At 43.2% G+C, this 20,050-nt stretch overlaps 1 protein-coding gene across 1 annotated transcript in view; it reads right to left on the bottom strand.

The window, feature by feature from the left end:
• LOC127617290 (catenin alpha-1-like) overlaps positions 1-20,050 on the bottom strand; it is a 178,240-nt gene that overhangs the window by 110,136 nt on the left and 48,054 nt on the right. Inside the window, exon 7 of the mRNA XM_052089243.1 lies at positions 3,803-4,006. Coding sequence (XP_051945203.1) covers positions 3,803-4,006 — 204 coding nt within the window. The remainder of the gene's footprint in view (positions 1-3,802; positions 4,007-20,050) is intronic.

The raw sequence follows: 20,050 nt of genomic DNA, 5'->3' as shown, positions 1-20,050 counted from the left end.
CTCAGTCCAGGGAGGGGTGAAATATTTCCCCCGCGCATGCTACAGGAGATTCCTGCACAGCGGGAGCTGCTACGGCTGAGTGCACAAAAGATCAATTCTCCACCAGCCACAGTTTCCCCCGCCAATTCGGGGGAGATAAGTATGTCGGAGTGACCATATTCTCTTACTCTTTAGAGTTGGAATGATCAGACTTGGTGGATGAAAAGCATAGTTTGTTTGGCCAAGGATGAGCTAGAGCAGGGGTGCCCACACTTTTTTGTGCGATGATCTACTTTTAAATGACCAACTCAATAAGATCTACCAACTAAAAAAAACACAGTTTCATTTAAAATAAGCAAATGCTTGTTGGGACTACTGCATGTATCCCTACATGGAATTCATCTTCTAATTAATAAAAAAAATATATAACAATGTTCAATGTTGATATCATTCAGTTTTAACACTAAACCCAAAACACCTACAGCACAATAGATTACAATAGCCAGGGCATTTTCCTTATTCTGATCATGAGTAAATATTGACCAGGCGAGGTTTTGTTTATTCAGTTGCCATGACAACTAGGTTAGAGCATACGCGCCTTCCAAGGACTTCTAAAACAGAGTGCGAAATTGCGATGCTACTGCCCGGATTAGGCAAAACTGTCTGATTCCATTCATCTCTTCTTGTTCCCCTGAGGATCATTCTTACAATGTTTGGCAACCGCCACCATGACAGAAGCCTTGCTTCTCGGCTGGTGCCGTTTCGGCTGCGACCCTCCCTGCCCTGACTGCTGGAGCAGTGGAGGCGGCCTGGTATGGTTCTAAAACCAGATTGTCCACCTCTTAATTGGGTGGTGAACCCGGAACATGACGGCTGCGGGGGGTGAGCGGTGGAATTTTAGGGAAGGTCGGTCTCGAACGCTTGCCCATCCTTTTTCCTCAAAATCACACTGCAGCTACATTGTGGACACCGTACTCCAAAAAAGGCTTTCGAATCTACTGGGAGAATGAGGAAATCTGTCTTCTCACTCTCAAACAGGCCAGATAGACCGAGCCAAATAGCTTGTTCGCTCACAACGGCGAGACCCATGCTACGGCAAAAGCTCTGGACAGCCCCTCTTGATGTACGTAGGTTGAGATCCACAATAACGCAGATTTCTACCCACAACGCCGCATCCGGTGCACCCGCATCAATTTGTCGGCTTATCGATCAGGGTGAAGGTGATTCGAAACAAATGCCTCGACTGTAGGGGGCTGGACATCCCCAGATCCTCCATAACGTGCACATCCAGAGTAGAGTAACCTTTAACAGGCACTCTGTGCAAAAAAGGATTCAGAAGGCTGTGCCTGAGAGTCGAGCTAGCCGGGAATGATGGACATATCATCATCCTCTGTTTCTCCTGTCTGAGCACCAGAGCCTTGTCATGTCAACTGTGCTTTAGGGCAGGGGAGCAGCGCTTTGTGTGTTGGGGCAGACATGGCGCAAAGGCCTAGTTGAGTAGAAAACCTGTTTCAAATGACACAAGTGCTACTTGGATTAATCTGTGGCTCCCTTAAACCTGCAGCACCAGGGATGGGCAATAAAGTAATCACAGAAAAGTATGTCTCATGGACATCGCTCATCTGTATTCAAAAGGACGGGTGTCTCTTTGGAGAAATATGGCTGCGTGTCATTTATTTGGACATAGCCATATGAATGCATAAGAAATTTTATACATAAGGCTCTTCCAGCCGGCATTTCTCTATAAAGATCCTGTCCAATTATATTAGCATTTCTCATGCAGTGATGGTAATATCGCAAATGTTGGATGACAAAACCAGCTTATTACAATGATAGCTGCATATTAGTGATTACCATCACTGCTGGAATCAATTTGATATAACTTTTTCCTTTCTTTTCCTTTCCTGAGCACTCCATGTTGATCACTTAAAACAGCACTGGAATTTGACTTATTGAATGCTTGTGCTTTATCCACACTAAAGTCTGTGATAGATATTATCGGACAGCTGTTTTCAGGCTTTCGTGCTGCAGAGTTAAAATTGGGCTGTAATGACAGAGGCATTTGCTCAGAATCCTGGTCTGCAATGCGCCATATGGAGTGCGTCAGCTCAAGTTGCAGAGAAAACCGTTTAGATTCTAGACAGTGCTGAGGACCTGCTGCTGCCTGACGTTTTGAAAGATTGACATAAATAGTCGATGACACCTGTGAGACATCACCTCCAAGAATATCTTCAGCAGTTTGTGACAACACATCAGCTGACCACACACTGCTATTAATGTGTGACAGAAAATGTAAGTTTCGTTGCACTAGGGGTACAGATTTTTTGGGGGGTGGGGAGAGATCCATTAAACAGGATATTCTCAATGCAAAATTGAAAAATGGGACATTTTCCACAGAGTTGGGGGGCATTCCCTCTCCTCTACACGAATAGCTGGAGTGTGGTGGGCGTTCTGGTGCACTATGGCTGCCGTCGCATCATCCAGGTGGACGCTGCACACTGATGGTGGTGGAGGAGAGTCCCCTGTTCACTGTGTAAAGCCCGTTGAGTGTAGTGTCAGAAAAGTGCTATATAAATGTAACGTTCATCATCAAATCTTCCCAGATATCTACAAATTGAGAGATTTGTTATTATTTCCTTCAAACCGATGGAATGAAGCATCAATGCAGCCAAAAAAGTCTGATTGGTTGCATCTTTTATTGGAAACGGAGGCAATGCCGCTTCTAAATGAGATGTCGACGAAGATGGGGAAATAGAGGTTCAAACAAAGAAAAAGGAAAAGAGAGAAAGATCAACTGACAAAGCATGATAGAGACAAGACTTTAAGTTGTTTCTTTTGCAGGAACAAATCAGCCTGCAGTGCACATAAAAATTAGGTTGTGGTTTTAAATATCAATAAAGTGTTGTGCCAATATAATAATATAAAGCAGTTTTTCCTCTCATAATATTGTATTGATACCTTCTAACATTTTTAGATCAATTATCAGATTGATTAATAAAAACGTATCACTCAAGAAGCAAGTAATGTAAACAAGCCCAAAATATTCATAAAAATTAAAATATTTCCTAATGTCGTCACGGCAACTTCTATAGGTGCTTTTCCACATGGCACTGGGAAACCATAATTTTAAATGGACCGACTGAACAAGTGACCAATCGTCCCACTAGTTTGGGCCAAGAAAGTGGCCAATTTTCTCTATGTATACCAAATTCTGCCAAATTGTTTAAGCTTAAATGTAAAATCCACATGTTCTTCATTTAGTTACTGAACCAAAAGAGCATTAAATCATCAGTTGAGCTGTATGCTCCAGGGCTGAAAAACAGTTCCTGTTCAACTGATATTTCTTTAACTACTCAGGATTCAACAGGCCTAGCAGTGGAAAACAATGAATTTGTGACTACAGGATAACCGCAGAGGAAAATAAATTAAATGAAGGATTGGGATTGGGGGGGAGAATAAAACCAATATTGGTGAGCAAACAAAGGGAATTATTTGAAAACAACAGAAGTCAAACAATTCAACGCACAGATCAGAAGCACAGCAGGGAGATTTGTGTGTACTGAGCCCCTCACTTTAAAAGCCAGATGGCACAGGACAAATTGTGATCAGACTGGAGGACTTTATACAACACCAACAAGAGAATGTGATGTGTGCATTGTCGCTGGAATTAAACTCCCCTCTCACTCCCTGCAGGAGTGCATCAGTCTCAGGTAGCAGGTGGGTTCTTGCTGTCATTCAGAGATAAGGCAGTCAAAGGGGCAATTACTAAAGATGGGGAAAAGCAGCAAATGAGAAGGAAAATCAGAATTTGAAGTGCACCTACATTCCCCATGTACTCAGAGAGAAGATCCTGCAGCGCCTGGCGAACAGAATTGCATTCGGCCACAATGCGCTCCCGGCGATCATCACGTGTGCATGACGAGTCGGCCATAAGGGCAGCGCCACTGATGATGCTCTCCAGACGTTCCTCCAGAGAAGGGCGGAACCTCTCCTCGCTGAAACTCAGTGGGTCTACGATGATCTGCTTCTGAAGAGGAAAGAAGAAAATTGTGCATGAACATGAGATAAAAAGATACAGTAGGGGGAGTGAGACAGGAAGAGGCCAGTCAGTATTTATTTGCAAAAGGCAAAAAAAAGTGTGATTTATGCTTTTACACACCAAATGTCCTACTTTCACAAGAGTTAAATGGTCATCATTAGCTGCACAGCCAGTGACAAGCAGAGGAGCAGCATTTTGGAATCTGTCTCCCCTAACACTGAGGAACAAGCTGAGATATTCATTAACTGGAGGAATAAATATTTCACAAGATCTGAGATGATGGTCTGAGGCCCTGATGCAATTTGAGGCCAACGAGCTTGCTCAGAGGCTGCATTAGCGTCCCTGCGCGCTTCAATTGGCTTTTAAAATCAGAATGTAACATGCAGCTTCTTAGAAGTTAAAACAAGCAGGACAAAACTCAGGCTTATCTGCAGATTATCAGACTAGGTTGTACATCCTTAAGGGGTGTTTCAGCATTGCTCAGAGAACTGTTTTAGTAAACACTGCAGTTAGTACAAGAGCATATTTGTGGCTACTATCCCTATACTGCAGAGCCATTAGAAAGCAGTTGTGCATATAAACCATTGCTATTTTTCCTATTTGGCCCAGGGAGACGTTTAAAATGTCCCTAGTTGCCATTTCTGCTAGGTACATTCATTTAGGGACAACGCACTTGTCGTTTAGAAGAATAAACTTGTCAACGTCAGGTGCAATTAAAACAGATAAGAGTCACTGCTGTGCCAGAAAAGCAATAGCTCCCTAGGAAGAAATAGGAAATGGGCGGCACAGTCAGCGGCAGATGGAATCATTCTTCCAAAAACATGAGCCCCTCCATCTGATGGCATATAGGCAGTGACATATTCAACAATTCAGTTGTTAGAATGAGTTTATTAGCCTCATCTCATCGGACATTCTTTGCTTGCGTGTCACATTGGCATGGCAACAAGCCCCTCTCGCTCTCTCTGACTCACTACAAAGTTGCTTCAGCTTCAACTAAGCAGCAAGAAGTGATGCGGAAAAAATTTGCATGTGTGCTGATGTTTCTGCACAGTCACCAGGAAATTAAAGACTTGCGAGGTACCAAGCATTCCCTATCGCGCTCTCTCTCGCTCACACACACACACACTCATTTATGCCATCTGTCTGGGCACAGGACTGCCTCTCCTTTGTGTGGGTGTAAGGCCTCCTAAAACTGCTTCTAATAATAAATCAGTTACATATCCAATTGGCTTAACCCATGCACAGTTAGAATATACAAGTGTTTGCAATACAAACAGCTGATGAAGTCCTATCGGTGCAGAGCAAATAAAAAAAAAAAAGTCAGTACAAAGCAACATTACACATAGCATCACCCAAACTGCACACAAGTGCCACCATTATTTAGACTTTGTCTTGCACAACAAGTGTGATATAGATCCCATAAACTCAGATTATGGGTGCATGAGCAGGGAAGCAATGCAGGCGTTACATAATTATGAGAAACAAGTGTTGATAGTTCTAGATGCTTGGTAACATTTTCATTATGTTACCCACAAGGGAAATTGGCTCAAAGACTTGGAGGCCATTCACACGGAAGCATTCTTATGTTTAAAAACAGCAAGATGGAGCGCAAAAGATTGGAATAGAAAGTCTCAAAATGAGTCTTTAAAAAGTTTCAATCAGTTTAAAATAAAGTTAACAAAATCTTTTTTTAAAAATAATAATTAAATATTTTTTACTTAAAAGAAAAACGAAATGCTCATGGAGCAAGAAGCTAAAAAAAAAGAGAAGTAATAAAACCAAAAGTGCTAATCTGACAGAAAATGCATGCATTTGCTTGTACACTACTCTAGATACTCATGGAACTTGGCAATACGATACTGCAGGAATTTTCGATTTAGTATGACAAATATATAAAATAGTATGGCTTATATATCTGATTTGTAAGTCGCATTGGATAAACGCATCTGATAAATGACTAAAATGTAAAAGCAAATATACCCAAAGAAACAAAACAAAAAAACATGGGCCAGATGCAATTACATGTCCTGTATGAATACCCCCTTTCCTCAAGACCTTATCCTTGATAGTGAGAGCATTTAGAAGACTAGAGTCAAAAAAAATTATATTCACAAGTGTCACCCAGTGACTTAAGGCAATGCCTATATAGGGTTAAGTTCATGTTCACCCATTCAAAAACATAAAAAACTAGCCTACAGTGGCTTTTATTATCACTGGATATCATTATGAGAGAAGGTGATAGAGTAATAATAATTCAGCTGTGCACAGATCGATCTGGTGAGATGAGCTCTATATACTTTCAAAATCCCCCCCGAAAAGTAGAATGCAAGGTCAAGAGTAAAAACTGGGCCAATCACAAAGTACAGCACAATCAATATAATGAAGGTCTGAGGGTACCGATAATTCAACCAGGCACAGGTACAGATAGAGCTGTGGGCTGCCTATGGCTCTGAGAAATCTTGGCATGCTTTGAACAGAGTATTGATTGGTTGAGTAAGAAAAAAATTCAGGACATTTGCTTCACTTACAATTAACCATTATGCTATATCATTAGACTTCGGTCACCACGATGCATCGTTTTGAAACCTCCAAATTCATTTAAATCAGCTCATATTTATTGCCCCTTTCAAACCAAGAAGAAACCGAAACCAAGTAGGAGGGCAAAACTATACACAATGAGAAAAATAAATCTATGAAATAAATTTTGTTGCCAGCTTTAAAAGTCCATTCCCCTCACACACTCGCGATGCATCCTGCAGTCTGGCTTCAAGATTAACCCTCTGGGGTCGACGGATGCGCCGGCGAGTCCTGCTGGATATTTTCATTACAGCAGAAACCACTTAAAATACTCCATTTTTGGGTATACAGATAAGTGTAGGACATAATTAGAGACTATAAAGGGTCTACTTTTATTTGTGTACACTCACAATAACAACAAAATCTTGTGCTTTTGTAAAATAAATAAAAAGGGTGAGAACACTGTCTGTGTTCACGAGCAGATTTCAGAAACACGTCACTAAAATGAACCGAAGCTCCGCGAATACTTATCACATAAGCATGAAACATATGTCTAAAGAAAGCTTAAAATGTCTACTTTTAAATAAAACAATTCAAATTTAAAACAAATATTCTCCTGCAATGCAATCTGTTTGAAACTAAGCGATGTGCAATTTTTACTGCTCCATCTCATTATCTGTAATGTGATCCCACCCACCAGCAGAGCGCGCCATTCATACACTATGTGTATGAATTTGACACAGGTGAGAGAGCTCCAGGATAGTATGGAAGAGTTAACATTTTCCTCAGAAGAAGAGTGGGAATCCGATGAACATTTGTATTTTTAAGAGAGACTTGATCCAGCCGATGATACAATTTCAGACGAGTAAGTAATTTAGTTTTCATTAGTTGACATGCTATTTTATATAAACATGTACATATTTTACTAGTGGGACTGTTTCCAGACTTGCCAGACAGGATTCAGGGTATTGACATTTGTCCTATGTCCTAATAAAAATATATCCTAATAAGCAAGTTTCAGTTACATTTAAATGCTGTTTAGGCTAAAGCAGGTATTTAATTTGTATGCTGTATGATATAAATATTATATGTAATATGATATAAAAATAATATGAATGTTTAGATTATATTTTATTATGAAAATTCAGCTTTGATCACAAATTTCATTTTACACTATATTTAAATAGAAAGCTGTTATTTTAAATTGTAAAAAGAGTTCACAATATCAATGTTGTTTCTGTATTTTGGCTCAAATAAATCCAGTCTTGGTGAGCAGAAGAGACTTCTTTTAACGGTAGTGTAGGTCTAAAATTAAGTAAAGTCTTTATGTAAAGAAAATATATAATCAGATTACTACTTTTAACTTAACTTGATTTGGATCATTAAGTCTCCTCACATTCATTCTCTATCCCTGATTGATAGGCCCAGGGGAGGGGTCTTTGTCTCTCAGGTGTGAAATACATCCATATTCATGATAGTTCACGCCACCTCGCATATTAGATCACTCAATCGCATATTGAGTGATCAGGATGGTTTTCACATCATTTTGTAGCAAAAGCTCTAGGTTACAAGATCCAGTTCTCAAAAGACTTGTGGACAAATGTTTAGTGTGTGTTATATGACCTTATTTCAGTGACTTGAAATTTTCTAAATTGTCACTTCCTAATGGTTTTAAGCTCAAAGGAAAGGACAAAGAACAACAAACTACTATAAAGGCATAATGCTGTGGATTGAAACCCTGGGTATAAAATAAAGAGGAAAAATACAGTTGATTTGCCCATTGACAAATGAGACAAACAATGCACTCTGGCCTACAGAAGATGTCAGTTTATTGTTGAAGAGTGACAGGGGATAATTGCAGCAATTAAATGGGAAAAGGAAACGAGATGTGGAGGGGAGCAAAAATGCAAGAATTGAGAGAGACTGTCTTATGCTACTACACCTACAGCTCTGTTGATGACTAATTAATTCTGCATTAATCTATGTATTCGCAGTCAAGTGGGAAGATGAATAAAGCTGGGTGGTTTCATCCCCAAGAGTGAGAAAGCAAAAAAAAGAGACGAGACAGAAAATAAAAGCCTCGTCATGTAACAAGTGCATGAGAGCCCCAGAGACGGAGCAGATTTTGAAGATCAGAGCTTTCTAAAGGAGTCTCTGAGCTCAGAGCCAAACAACCCAAGAGACAGTTTGGAGAAACAAAGGTGACCCAAAAAAAGCACCCAAAACACAGCAATAACCCATTACTTCAATAATGAATTGGCCCCAGCATGGAGGATGAAAACTCACCCTTCCAAAAAGAAAACATCAATGGCGAGAGAACAGAGTGACAGGGTTCGATTTGATAGTGCTCTCTTTAACAGCATGACAATGCTCCTGACACCATTGCATGTGAAATCTTTCAAGAGATAATCAAGACCGAAGCAAATTGATGAGCAAACACTTCTGCCACAAGAGACAGAGACGGGTACCTGCAGAGAATGATTTGTTGCAAGCAGGTTGATGCCAGAGGCGTTTCCAGCATTGAAGGACATCCGGGGCTTAGCCCAGACAATTTTATTTTCACACTAGCAACCACTTCTCTGTAGTCCAAAGCTGGTGAGAGGGTATTCTTTGAGTTTTGCTCTGGCTGGGCCTGTTTCTACAGTTCCTAAATCTTTTACTCTAGTACTATCCTCGACTAACACATCCTCTCTCCTCCCCGAATCATCTGTGATGCAAAAGAACAGATACAGCACATAACTTATTGCAAATCAGCTTCAAACAACTAATTCATCAAGTGCTACATATTTCAAATTGTAGATCAATACAATTGAAGAAAATGTATTGGGAAGAGCAGATCAGTGGGATTGCCCTAATAGCTATCATGATTCTTGAATTTTCATGTACATTAACATAAAGTCATCACAAAAGAGTTATATTATAGTCAGTAAAGTGAAGTAAAAAGACAAAATATTTAATATAAATCATTTATATTTTTTGACATAGGATCTTATACATCATTTTGACTAAGTTAAAGCAATACATGAATGACTTAAGTCTACGTTTATTGACACAACATGGCATCGAACTGTAGATAATTCTCAATGTTCATCTGTCAAAATCCTTTCATTAGGAGCATTGGGATAAACAATGTTTCACTTTTAACTTTCTCTAAAGTAAAGTGACTGATTAATTGTTAGCAGTTTCCATGCCTGATTCTGGCACAGCTGCTGCTGCTGGCTCCTCAGTCAGTAGCTCATCTTTCCTACCCTCTACAAAACCATTGAATCAAATCAGTGTATATTTAATACAAACTAATATCACAAAACAAGTCACACATACATTTTATGTTAATGCTCATTGGTTATCCTTAGAGAAAACAACACCTGATAAATAAGGAAAGTACGCTCCGCACGGGACTCAAACCAACGTCTCCGGAGTGGGAGGAGGGTGCGCTAACAACGAAGCTATAGGCTACAACCTTTAATGCAGTCGCTAGTCCACCTCTTGAGGTTAGGAGAGTGAGGTTTAGCCTACTGTGGGTGAAAGCCAGCCAGACGACGATCTTCAGACTTTAAGGACCAAAAAAAATTTGAATTCTTACCCACTGACTTCTTTCAGAAAAATCCCCAAAGCCTCATTTTTGCGGTCTTTCCTGCTAACTGCTTTTAACTTGCCTCTAAGTAACGTTAGTTGATGTCAACAACTGTGCAAGCTCCTCCCCTACCTGCTGCATATTCAACAGAGAGGAAGAAACAGAGTAGCCCATAGGCTACCGACAGCAAAGAAACTTATTCTATAGGCTAGATTATTTTTAAGACCAAAGTCTATTTTTACAGGCTGTATGCAGTATGTGCAAAGCCAAAGCACAATGAAATAAGGCAACTTATGATTTCGGAGGTTTACATAGGCTATTGTCCGGTTTCATATTTGTCAGTCAACTTTTCAAAATACATTCGTGGCTACACTCAAAACATTCGGGGCTGAAGCCCCGGCAAAATCGGCTGAAGCCGAGCACATCACCTAAATTGACTTTGTTTTACATTTATAATTTAAAGAGTTTTTTGCTTGGTTGTACGTTTTCCCACACATCCGCGTTAAACAGAATGGTGTTGATATGAGCTGGACCAATAGACAGGCTCTAATTAGGAACGTTCAAGTGCTGTGCTAGTCTCCACAATCCTTGTCTCATCATTATTTCATGACAAAAGCATCCATATCAAAGCATATAAAAACAGCATATTTTGAACATCATATTTTAATAAGTGCTGTTTAAATACACTGCTGTGACATTATCAAGCATTCATTAGATGCACCTGGTTCAGTCAGAGCAAAATCTAGATTCAGACAAATTGGACTGAAAATCTCAAGAGATTAAGATACCAAGAGTTTTCCATTGGGTACAATAACAAAGTACCTTTTACATTAAACACAAACACATTCAAAATTAACACATCTGGACACCCAGTGCAAAATAACACAACTGGTGTTGTTATAATCTACTTTACTTCTATATGATCTCTATGGCAACATTTCAGTTCATGCACATCATTTGAATATTTTACACTAACCGATTGTTTAAAACGTTGAGAGTGCAACAGACCAAAAACAGCTAGGCTATTGGTTTGCACCCTATTCCGGTAAGAAATTAAAGAGTTTAGAATGCAAAATAAATGATGGATGGATAATGATTACATGCTACGATTAACCTTAATTGATCTTAATTCTTTTACGGGATAGTTCACCCAAAAGCGGAAATTCTGTCATGGAATAAAAAATGAGACGAGTCAGAGTGACAGCCTCAGTCACAATACTATTTAATTAATACATTCCCTATACAGTAAAATCTATGCCCTACATCCTAAGCTTTTGGTGTTTGTGTAGAACTGCCAAAGTAGTGACCTGGTTCAACTCTGCAGTAGACATTCAATCTTGTGAAAGACTCCATAAAGGTCAGTAGATCGGCTTTGTTTAAACATACAAATTTAATCTGATTCAATCCTGGATTACAGTCTTCTTGACACACTTCAATCACACCGGATTTGTCAGAGCTGCTCTTGCGCTCTTTGCCTCTTGTGTGGATCAGTTTCAGAGGGTGATGAAGTTCCTGCTGTTCAATACCACTGACAGTATTCTGATCTTCATAACTGGCTACAAAACTCTGTGCATACAAATGGCAGAATTTTCATATAATTTGGGTCAAATTTCTTGGAAAACTACCCAGAGTTGTTCTACGTGGTGCTGCAGAATTCTGAGCAGCCTCCAGTGTCATAGAAGCAGCGGTGTGTGCGCCTTCATAAAAAATTATATTCTAAATAAAAACAATATAACACATTTAATATTTGCCATGTCATCCACCAGCCATATCCGGTGTGCAACCCCCTTTAACCTGTTAACCTGCACCCCCACTCAGGGGCTCGCAGCTGAAAATGACATACCTGAATTAAAATAAATATAGCTCCTGAGAACAGTGTACCACAGGCACAATTAAGGTCTCTTTGGAAAGAAGACACTTGGCACTCTACTAACAACAAATCAGAGTTGATAATGCTCAAACAAATAAAAAGTTATAAAAGTTGAAGTGCCTCATAAATAATGTGAACTTCAAAAAATGTTTTATTATTTCATGTACAAATATATAAAAATAGACCTGGAGGAATCCAATTACGTAAAGGATTGAAAGCCACAAGTCTCATCAGTTTATATTTCAAATTTGAGGAAGATATAATGAAAAATGGGGTTCCTGCAAGCTTTTTTCCAAGACTATGTCGGTTCCCTTTCTACCTCCCCTGCCTGAGGCACATCCCCAGAAATGACATCCCCAAACTAAAATAATTGTAGTTACTGAACAATTTGCTCTACATGCACAATTTAGACATATTTAAAAAGAAGACACTTTGGAGTTTATTACCCAAATGTAAAAGTTGAAAAAACTTACACAGACAAAAATTTATAGAATTTAAAGTGTCTTGAAGATAATTTGTACTGCAAGTAACATTTCATTATTTTATGGAAAAATCAATGAAAACAAACCTGGATGAATCCAGTTAGGCAATTGATTGAAAGCCACAAGTCTCATCAGTTTATATTTCACATTTGAGGAAGATATTATGAAAAATGAGATTTCTGCAATATTTTTTCCGAGACTATGTCCAGGTACCAAGAAGCCTCCTTGGATACCTCAAAAAGCAACCTAATGATCAAATGTTATGAAGGGTACTGCAAGCTATTTTAGTCATATACACTATTCATACCGATAGTCGCCCATTCAACATTCAATGGCTGGTGATGGCCAGTGATACAGACAGCATTCATATGGATGGTCAGACATAGAACCAACAAACAATCACACTGATAGCCAGCCATCAGACAAGCCATTTGTTTTATATTTGGTCTTTTCAGACCACAATGCATTTACCATATAAATCAAATGGGAAAACAAACAAACACACACACACACACACACACACACACACACACACACTCTCTCTCTCTCTCTCTCTCTCTCTCTCTCTCTCACACACACACACGTATAATGTGTGCATGTTACATAGCAACTCACCGATGTAAAATTGGACCATCTTTTCCGTCCTCAAGTATATCACCGTCGTCGCTGTATTCACTCCTCAATTTCGTCATCGCTGCTTCGAGTGATCTCAAATAAAACATCTTCAGCAGAAAAAAAACTTCTTTTGACGATCCATTTGATGAGATAATCCGTCCAGTAAGTAAGACGCGAAAACAGATGTTGACTGGGGAACCGTCTTTTTACTATGGCTCGTTTGTTGTCAAATGACGGGGTGTGGTCACAGCCTAATTCGCAGGTTAGAGTGGCTGATTCAAATAAATAAAAAACATCTTGTTCGCGAGGAATTTAAACTTCCCGGATATCGTTGGAATCGTGCACTGCTTGGCTACATTTTCTATCAGTCATATCATTTCAATTCTTTCATTGGCTTTCGTTTGTAAAGACAAAACAATAGGATCAGCATATCATGACGTCAAAAAACTGACGGCAGTGTTTGGATATTTCGACCTATATATTGCCTATCTTTGTATTTGTGTGTGTGTGTGCGGTCTTAATTTGTTCATTACACTCTAAGCAACACACCCATATAACGTTCGGCTACCGGAGTCTGTTTTTATGCATAATTTTATTGCATAACCGACAAGTATGATACTTCACCCTGAAGAAACTCGATGTAAACAAAGGAATAACCATCAATGTTACAACGTTATTGTTTCTTTGGACTAAAAATGCTCTATGGGATGTTATTCAGTGGACCCTCACCTTTCCATCCAATCTGGAACTTTTAGCAGTGGATGCGTGTGTGGCTCGTTATTACGACACTACTGGTAAGTACTCCGTTTTTGATTACGTTTGTTTGATCTGTATTGCTTACATAAATGCAAGAAATACATTCGTTATAAGCTTTTCATCGAAAAACAGAGCTCTATCATCGATGCTTGAGGCTTACACCTTTAAAATGATATATAGTTTGCCAAGATTAATGATGTTCTTTCACGTTAAATCTATTCATAAACATTAAACTGGGGGGGGGGAGGGACTCTTCGGTGCGACTGCGCACTGGTGCAGGTTAACAGGTTAAGTAACCCTGCTGCTCACACTTTTCCAAAATTGTGTGGAGAAATATGTGTGTGAAGAAACTATTGTGGGATGAGTAGCACAATTTATATGAAAAAATACCAATATAGCCCCATAATCATCAGGAACATTTTCTGATTATCGACAAGCCTACCATGTATTCATACAAATTATAAATAATTAGCAAAATGCAGTTTAAGATAGATTTAGATGGTTGTAAAGCACAGTATACCACAGTACATGTGAACTTTCCAGATGTATTTCATGCCAACTATCCATAAACTTTCAATGGATTGAAATCTTCAGGTCACAATTCTATTATATGCCCATTGTGCCCTTGAGATTGGCACTTCACAGTAGGTTGCAGTAAGGTTTGACCCAATCCAATATGCATAGTACCCAAAACTGCTCAAATCAATGACAACGCACACGGAGCACGTTCCTTCAATTAGAGGCAGTTTCTCAATTTAGTCTTGGTCTTGACGCTGAATGACAATTCTCCACTGACACCACTTATTAGTTTGCTATTTTGGTCTGGATCAGAAAAACTGGTCCAAAATGTGACCTCCAACGACAGCCCAAGGAATTGCAAAGTGTATCCTGTACCACCATTCAGGAGTGGATCTGCTTTTTCTACAGTGTCACGGTGCATGTTTTAGATCTAGTAATGAGGAAAAAAATATGGAGCGCTACAAAATAATATATTTACAATATATTTAGTCAATAGGGCTGGGCAATAAGATGATGTAATCAGATAATCCATGATATGACAAATATCCAGATTGCAACACTCATTGACAGACAATGATCAACAATAGGCAGTGGTGGCTCAGTGGTTGAGGCTCAGGGTTAATGACCAGAAGGTCAGGGGTTCAAGCCCCAGCACCACCAAGATGCCATTATTGGCGCCCCATCTGCTCCAGGGGTGCCGTATCGTGGATGACCCTGCACTCTGACCCCAGCTTAGCTGGGATATGTGAAAAAACTAATACATTTCACTGTATAAATGCAAAAAAAATGAATCGGTTACCTTACGTAACCTCTGTTCTCTCTAGAAGAGGGAACGAGTATTGCGTATGCTAGCTTACGCTACGGGAAAGATTCATCTTTTCTGAGATATTGAAGCCAAAAAATTATCCTTAATTTTGTATCCATTGTCAACGCAGTGCAGCAACTGCATACCTTGAGCGGGCTAGCTAGCGAGCTCATAGGTTGCTCTGCGGCAACTGATGCAGCCTATAGATGAACTTGAGTGAACTTGCGTCCAATGACAGGCGCCCGCGCCGTCACTGCATCAAAGCCCGCCAAAATGGGCATGGCTAGAGTGCATATAAGCGTAAGTTCGTAGGCTGGAACCCTGGTTTTCATTGAATGAAGCGAAAATCGCTCGTGGCGCGAGCACGGCCGGCTACGCAACACTCGTTCCCTCTTCTAGAGAGAACCGAGGTTACGTAAGGTAACCGATTAGTTCTCTTACGAGAGGTTCTCTCGTATTGCGTAAGCTAGCTTACGCTACAGGATCCCATTGTCAACGCTGTGCGCGTCAAGCATCCACTGCATGAGCCCCGGGGGTGGGGGGGACCCGGGGGAGCCCTTGTGAGTGGGGAAATAACATTTGGCCGGCAAGAGTGCGGGCCAGTGTGTGTGTAATACATAAGCACATAGTGGGAAGGAAAAGACAGAGCGGCGGTGCCGGTCTGTGTGGAATGTGTCCCATCATTGCAGCTCACCAGGGGAGCTGTAGCGTATTAAACTGCTAGTAGTTTCGCCTGCAGGGCGGGCACTTCCAGATTGTAAAATCTGACAAAGGTGGAGGGGGAAGCCAGCCCGCTGCCACACATATGTCGTGAATGGAAATCCCGCTGGACCATGCCCACGAGGAGGCCATGCCTCTAGTGGAGTGAGCCCTAATGCCTAACGGGCATGGCAGGTCTTTTGACGCGTACGCGGCAGCAATAGTGTCCACTATCCATCTAGACAGTGTCTGTTTCGAGGCGGCGAAACCTTTGGTGTGCCCTCCGAACGAAACGAAAAGCTGCTCAGAGCGTCTGAAAGAGGCAGAGCGCGCAGTATACAATCTCAGTGCTCTGACTGGGCAAAGGAGATTGGTGTCGCGTTCGCTATCGGATGCTGGCAGCGCCGATAGGGAAATGATTTGTGCTCTGAAAGGAGTACCGATCACCTTGGGGACATAGCCGTGTCTAGGCTTTACAATGACCTTGGAGTCACTTGGTCCAAACTCAAGACACGCAGCGCTGACAGACAGCGCAAGAAGGTCTCCCACACGTTTAACTGATGACAGGGCAGTCAGAAAAACAGTTTTGAGTGAAAGGTATTTCAAATCCACGGATTGAAGCGGTTCGAAAGGGGAGGCTTTCATAGCTTCGAGAACTACGGAAAGATCCCAGATAGGAACCGAAGGGGGGCGCGGGGGGTTCATCCTTCTAGCTCCCCTGAGGAAGCGGATGACCAGCTCGTTTTTTTCCCAGTGACTGGCCGTACAGGGGTTCAGTGAACGCTGTGATGGCCGCCACGTACACTTTGAGTGTGGATGGGGATCTGCCCTTATCCAGCAACTCTTGTAAAAACACGAGCAGCGACGACACCCCACATGTCCATGGGTCCAGGTCTCTGTCGGTGCACCATTTTGAAAACACAGACCATTTGGACGCATAGTCTTCTCGTGGAAGGGGCTCTAGTGTGTATGATAGTGTTTATTACTCCTTCTGGCAAAGCGACGGGTAGTCGTTGATCACCCACGCGTGCAGCGCCCAGCGCTCTGGGTGGGGATGCCAGATCGTGCCGCGAGCTTGAGAGAGGAGATCTGCTCTCACTGGAATGGGCCACAGGGCTGTCAGTGACAGCTGCGTAAGCTCCGGGAACCATGTCTGATTCTCCCAGCGCGGGGCTATGAGGAGCACCGGAGTGACGCGTTTCCCTGATCCTCTGTATTACCTGTGGCAATAGCGAGACGGGAGGTGTAAAGCGGGCGGTTGGGCCAGTCCTGGGCCAGCGCGTCCTCGCTTTTCGAGAAAAATACTGGGCAGTGAGAGTTCTCTTCTGATGCAAAGAGGTCTATCTCTGCTCTGCCGAATATGCTCCATAACTTCTGGACTGTTTGAGCGTGCAGGGACCATTCCCCTGGGGAAATATTGTCTCTGGACAGTTGTCTGGGCCGTCGTTCAGGTGGCCTGGCACGTGCGTCGCCTCAGCGAGCGCAGGTGGCACTGGGACCAACTCAGTATGCGCTTTGTCAGATGGAAGAGGTTCCTGGATCTGACACCGCCCTGACGGTTTAGATAGTATACCACAGATCTGTTGTCCGAACGGACCAGGACATGGTGACCCTGAATGACCGGGAGGAAGCGCACGAGCGCGTACTCGACCACTATCATTTCCAGACAATTTATGTGAAGGAGCTTTTCCTGAACTGACCATAGGCCAAAAACCGGAGAGCCCTCGTGGACCGTGCCCCAACCCCTGTTGGACGCGTCTGTCGAGATAAATTTTCGGCGAGATACAGCTCCCATCGTCACTCCCCGCTGATACCATTCGGCCACTGCCCAGGGCTGCAGAGCTGAGATACAGGTCTGAGTCACTCTGATCGGCTGGCGGCCCGTGGCCCGTGGCCCAAGCCCGGCGAGACGCGCGGGTGTTTAGCCAATGCTGAAGCGGGCGCATGCACAGTAAGCCCAGCTGAAGTACTGCTGCGGCTGAGGCCATGTAACCTAGCATTCTCTGAAATTTTTTCAGAGGCGTGAGGCTGTTCATCTGAAAGGACGCTGGCTAGTCAGCTGAACACGGCGCTGCGTGTAGATAAGCGAGCCGTCTTCGCCATGGAGTCTAGTTCTATTCCAAGGAAGGAAATTGCCTGACTGGGCTGTAGTGAGCTCTTGGTCCAATTGACTGCAAGACCGAAACTGTTCAGATGACTGTGGAGAACTGTCCTGTGAGACAGAAGCTCCGTATGTGACTGTGCCAAAATCAGCCAATAGTCCAAATAGTTCAGAATTCGCAAGCCCTGACTCCGCAGGGGTGCGAGTGCCGCATCCATGCACTTCGTGAAAGTACGGGGTGCTAAAGACAGGCCGAACGGAAGGACGGTGTATTGATAAACCTGGCCGTCGAAGGCAAATCTCAAGAATGGCCTGTGACGGGGATTTATCTGAATCTGAAAGTAGGCATCTTTCAGATCGAGAGAAATAAACCAGTCCCCTGGCGCACATGCGCGAGGAGTTTCCTGATTGTAAGCATTTTGAGCGGTCTTTTTGCGAGCACCTTGTTCAAAACCCTGAGATCTAATATTGGTCTGAGGCCGCCGTCTTTCTTGGGGACAAGAAAATAACGGCTGTAAAACCCCGACTCGCTCAGAGAAGGTGGCACACTCTCTATGGCCCTTTTGCACAGAAGGTTTGCTATTTCTGAACGAAGCATGCAGGCTGCTTCCGTGTTCACAGTAGTTTCGAGCCACGCTCCGAAGCGGGGAGGGCGGCGAACGAACTGTAGCAAATAACCCTGTTTTATTGTGCTTAACACCATTTGGATATCCCTGGGATAGCTTTCCACGCTTTGAAGCGTAACGCTAGAGGGTGAATGGCCAAGTCGCCCTGATTGCCGCACACAGCGAGCTGAACAGAATGTGTGGCCGCTTACTGTGCTTATGCATGACTGCTCGCAGACAGCAGGGACAGGCTGTTCTGTGAGTGACTTCCCGATTGAAGTGAATGGGGAAAGAGTCGCATCTGTGAAGTGATGCGCGAGCATAGTCACGGGCATGGGACTTACATACAGAGGTGTTTGCTGGCCGTGTGACAGAGCGGGCAGAGAAGGGGCGCGCGCACGGATTAGGTGGGGCGTTTATTGACTAACACTCGAGCTGGCTGTGCCTGCTTTATGTGAGTGGGCTCTGATAGGGACACGGAAGTGTAATGCTTGTGTGTAGGGGTGAACACTGGATTGTGGGCACATTTTCTACACATAAGGCATGTTTGCTTTTTACAAGATTTCTTTGGGTCGCCGTGAAAACGGCATTTGAGTGCAGGCAAGTGGGCAGTATCACCGGCTTGTTGGCTGCTGAATCCACCACTGCAGTAGCCTGAGAGAAGGGGACTGACGGGGGCGAAGCTTTGACGGTGGTCCGGCCGCAGCGGGACTGAGCCGTCGTTTCCTTAAAGCTAGGAGGACTTCGGCTGCTCAGGTTTCAACGCAATCTTAGGCCGAGGCCCGCGGGGGGGCGGCGGTCTGTGGCCGCTGTCTGAGCGCATTGTAGGGCGGCCGCCCTGTCGACGCTGAGAAGTCTGGCTTTGCTGAGCTGGGCGCTGTGAAGAGGCTCGTGCAGGAGGCTGGTCACGTGGGCGGCCTAAAGAGGAGCTAGCGCGACGAGGCAGGAAGTGATTCATGGCTTGGATGGCTTTCTGGACTTCAAAAAACGGTCAACAATGCCACTCACTGCGGAACCGAAGAGACCGGACGGAGAGAGCGGTGCGTTGAGGAACGTGGAGCGTTCAGCTTCTCCCATATCGGCTAGTGTTAGCCATAGGTGTCTCTCGGTCACAGTCGGCGCGGCCATGCACTTCCCTAGGGCTTGAGCTGCAGCTTTGGTGGCGCGAAGGGCGAGATCCGTCGCGCTCCTTAGATCTGAAACAGCCTCTGGGTGCCTGCCTTTCTCATCCCATTCTCGAAGAAGGTCCGCTTGGAAGATCTGTAAAACAGCCATGGAATGCAGAGCAGATGCGGCTTGGCTGGCGGCGGCATAGGCGCGGCCAACACAGGCGTAAGTAGTTCTGCTGGCCTTAGACGGGAGCACTGGCTTAGACCGCCATCTCGCAGAGGGCGGGCAAAGGTGTGCTGCTACCGAATCCTCGACCGGGGGGATTGAAGAGTAGCCCCTCTCGGTGGCGCCGTCCACCAGAGCAAGAGAGGTGGAGACG

The sequence above is a fragment of the Xyrauchen texanus genome, chromosome 23 (genome assembly GCF_025860055.1).
Source record: "Xyrauchen texanus isolate HMW12.3.18 chromosome 23, RBS_HiC_50CHRs, whole genome shotgun sequence".
NCBI classification, from domain to species: Eukaryota; Metazoa; Chordata; class Actinopteri; order Cypriniformes; family Catostomidae; genus Xyrauchen; species Xyrauchen texanus.
The sequence above is the reverse complement of the archived record's forward strand: the minus strand, read 5'-3'. Positions and strand labels throughout refer to the sequence as shown.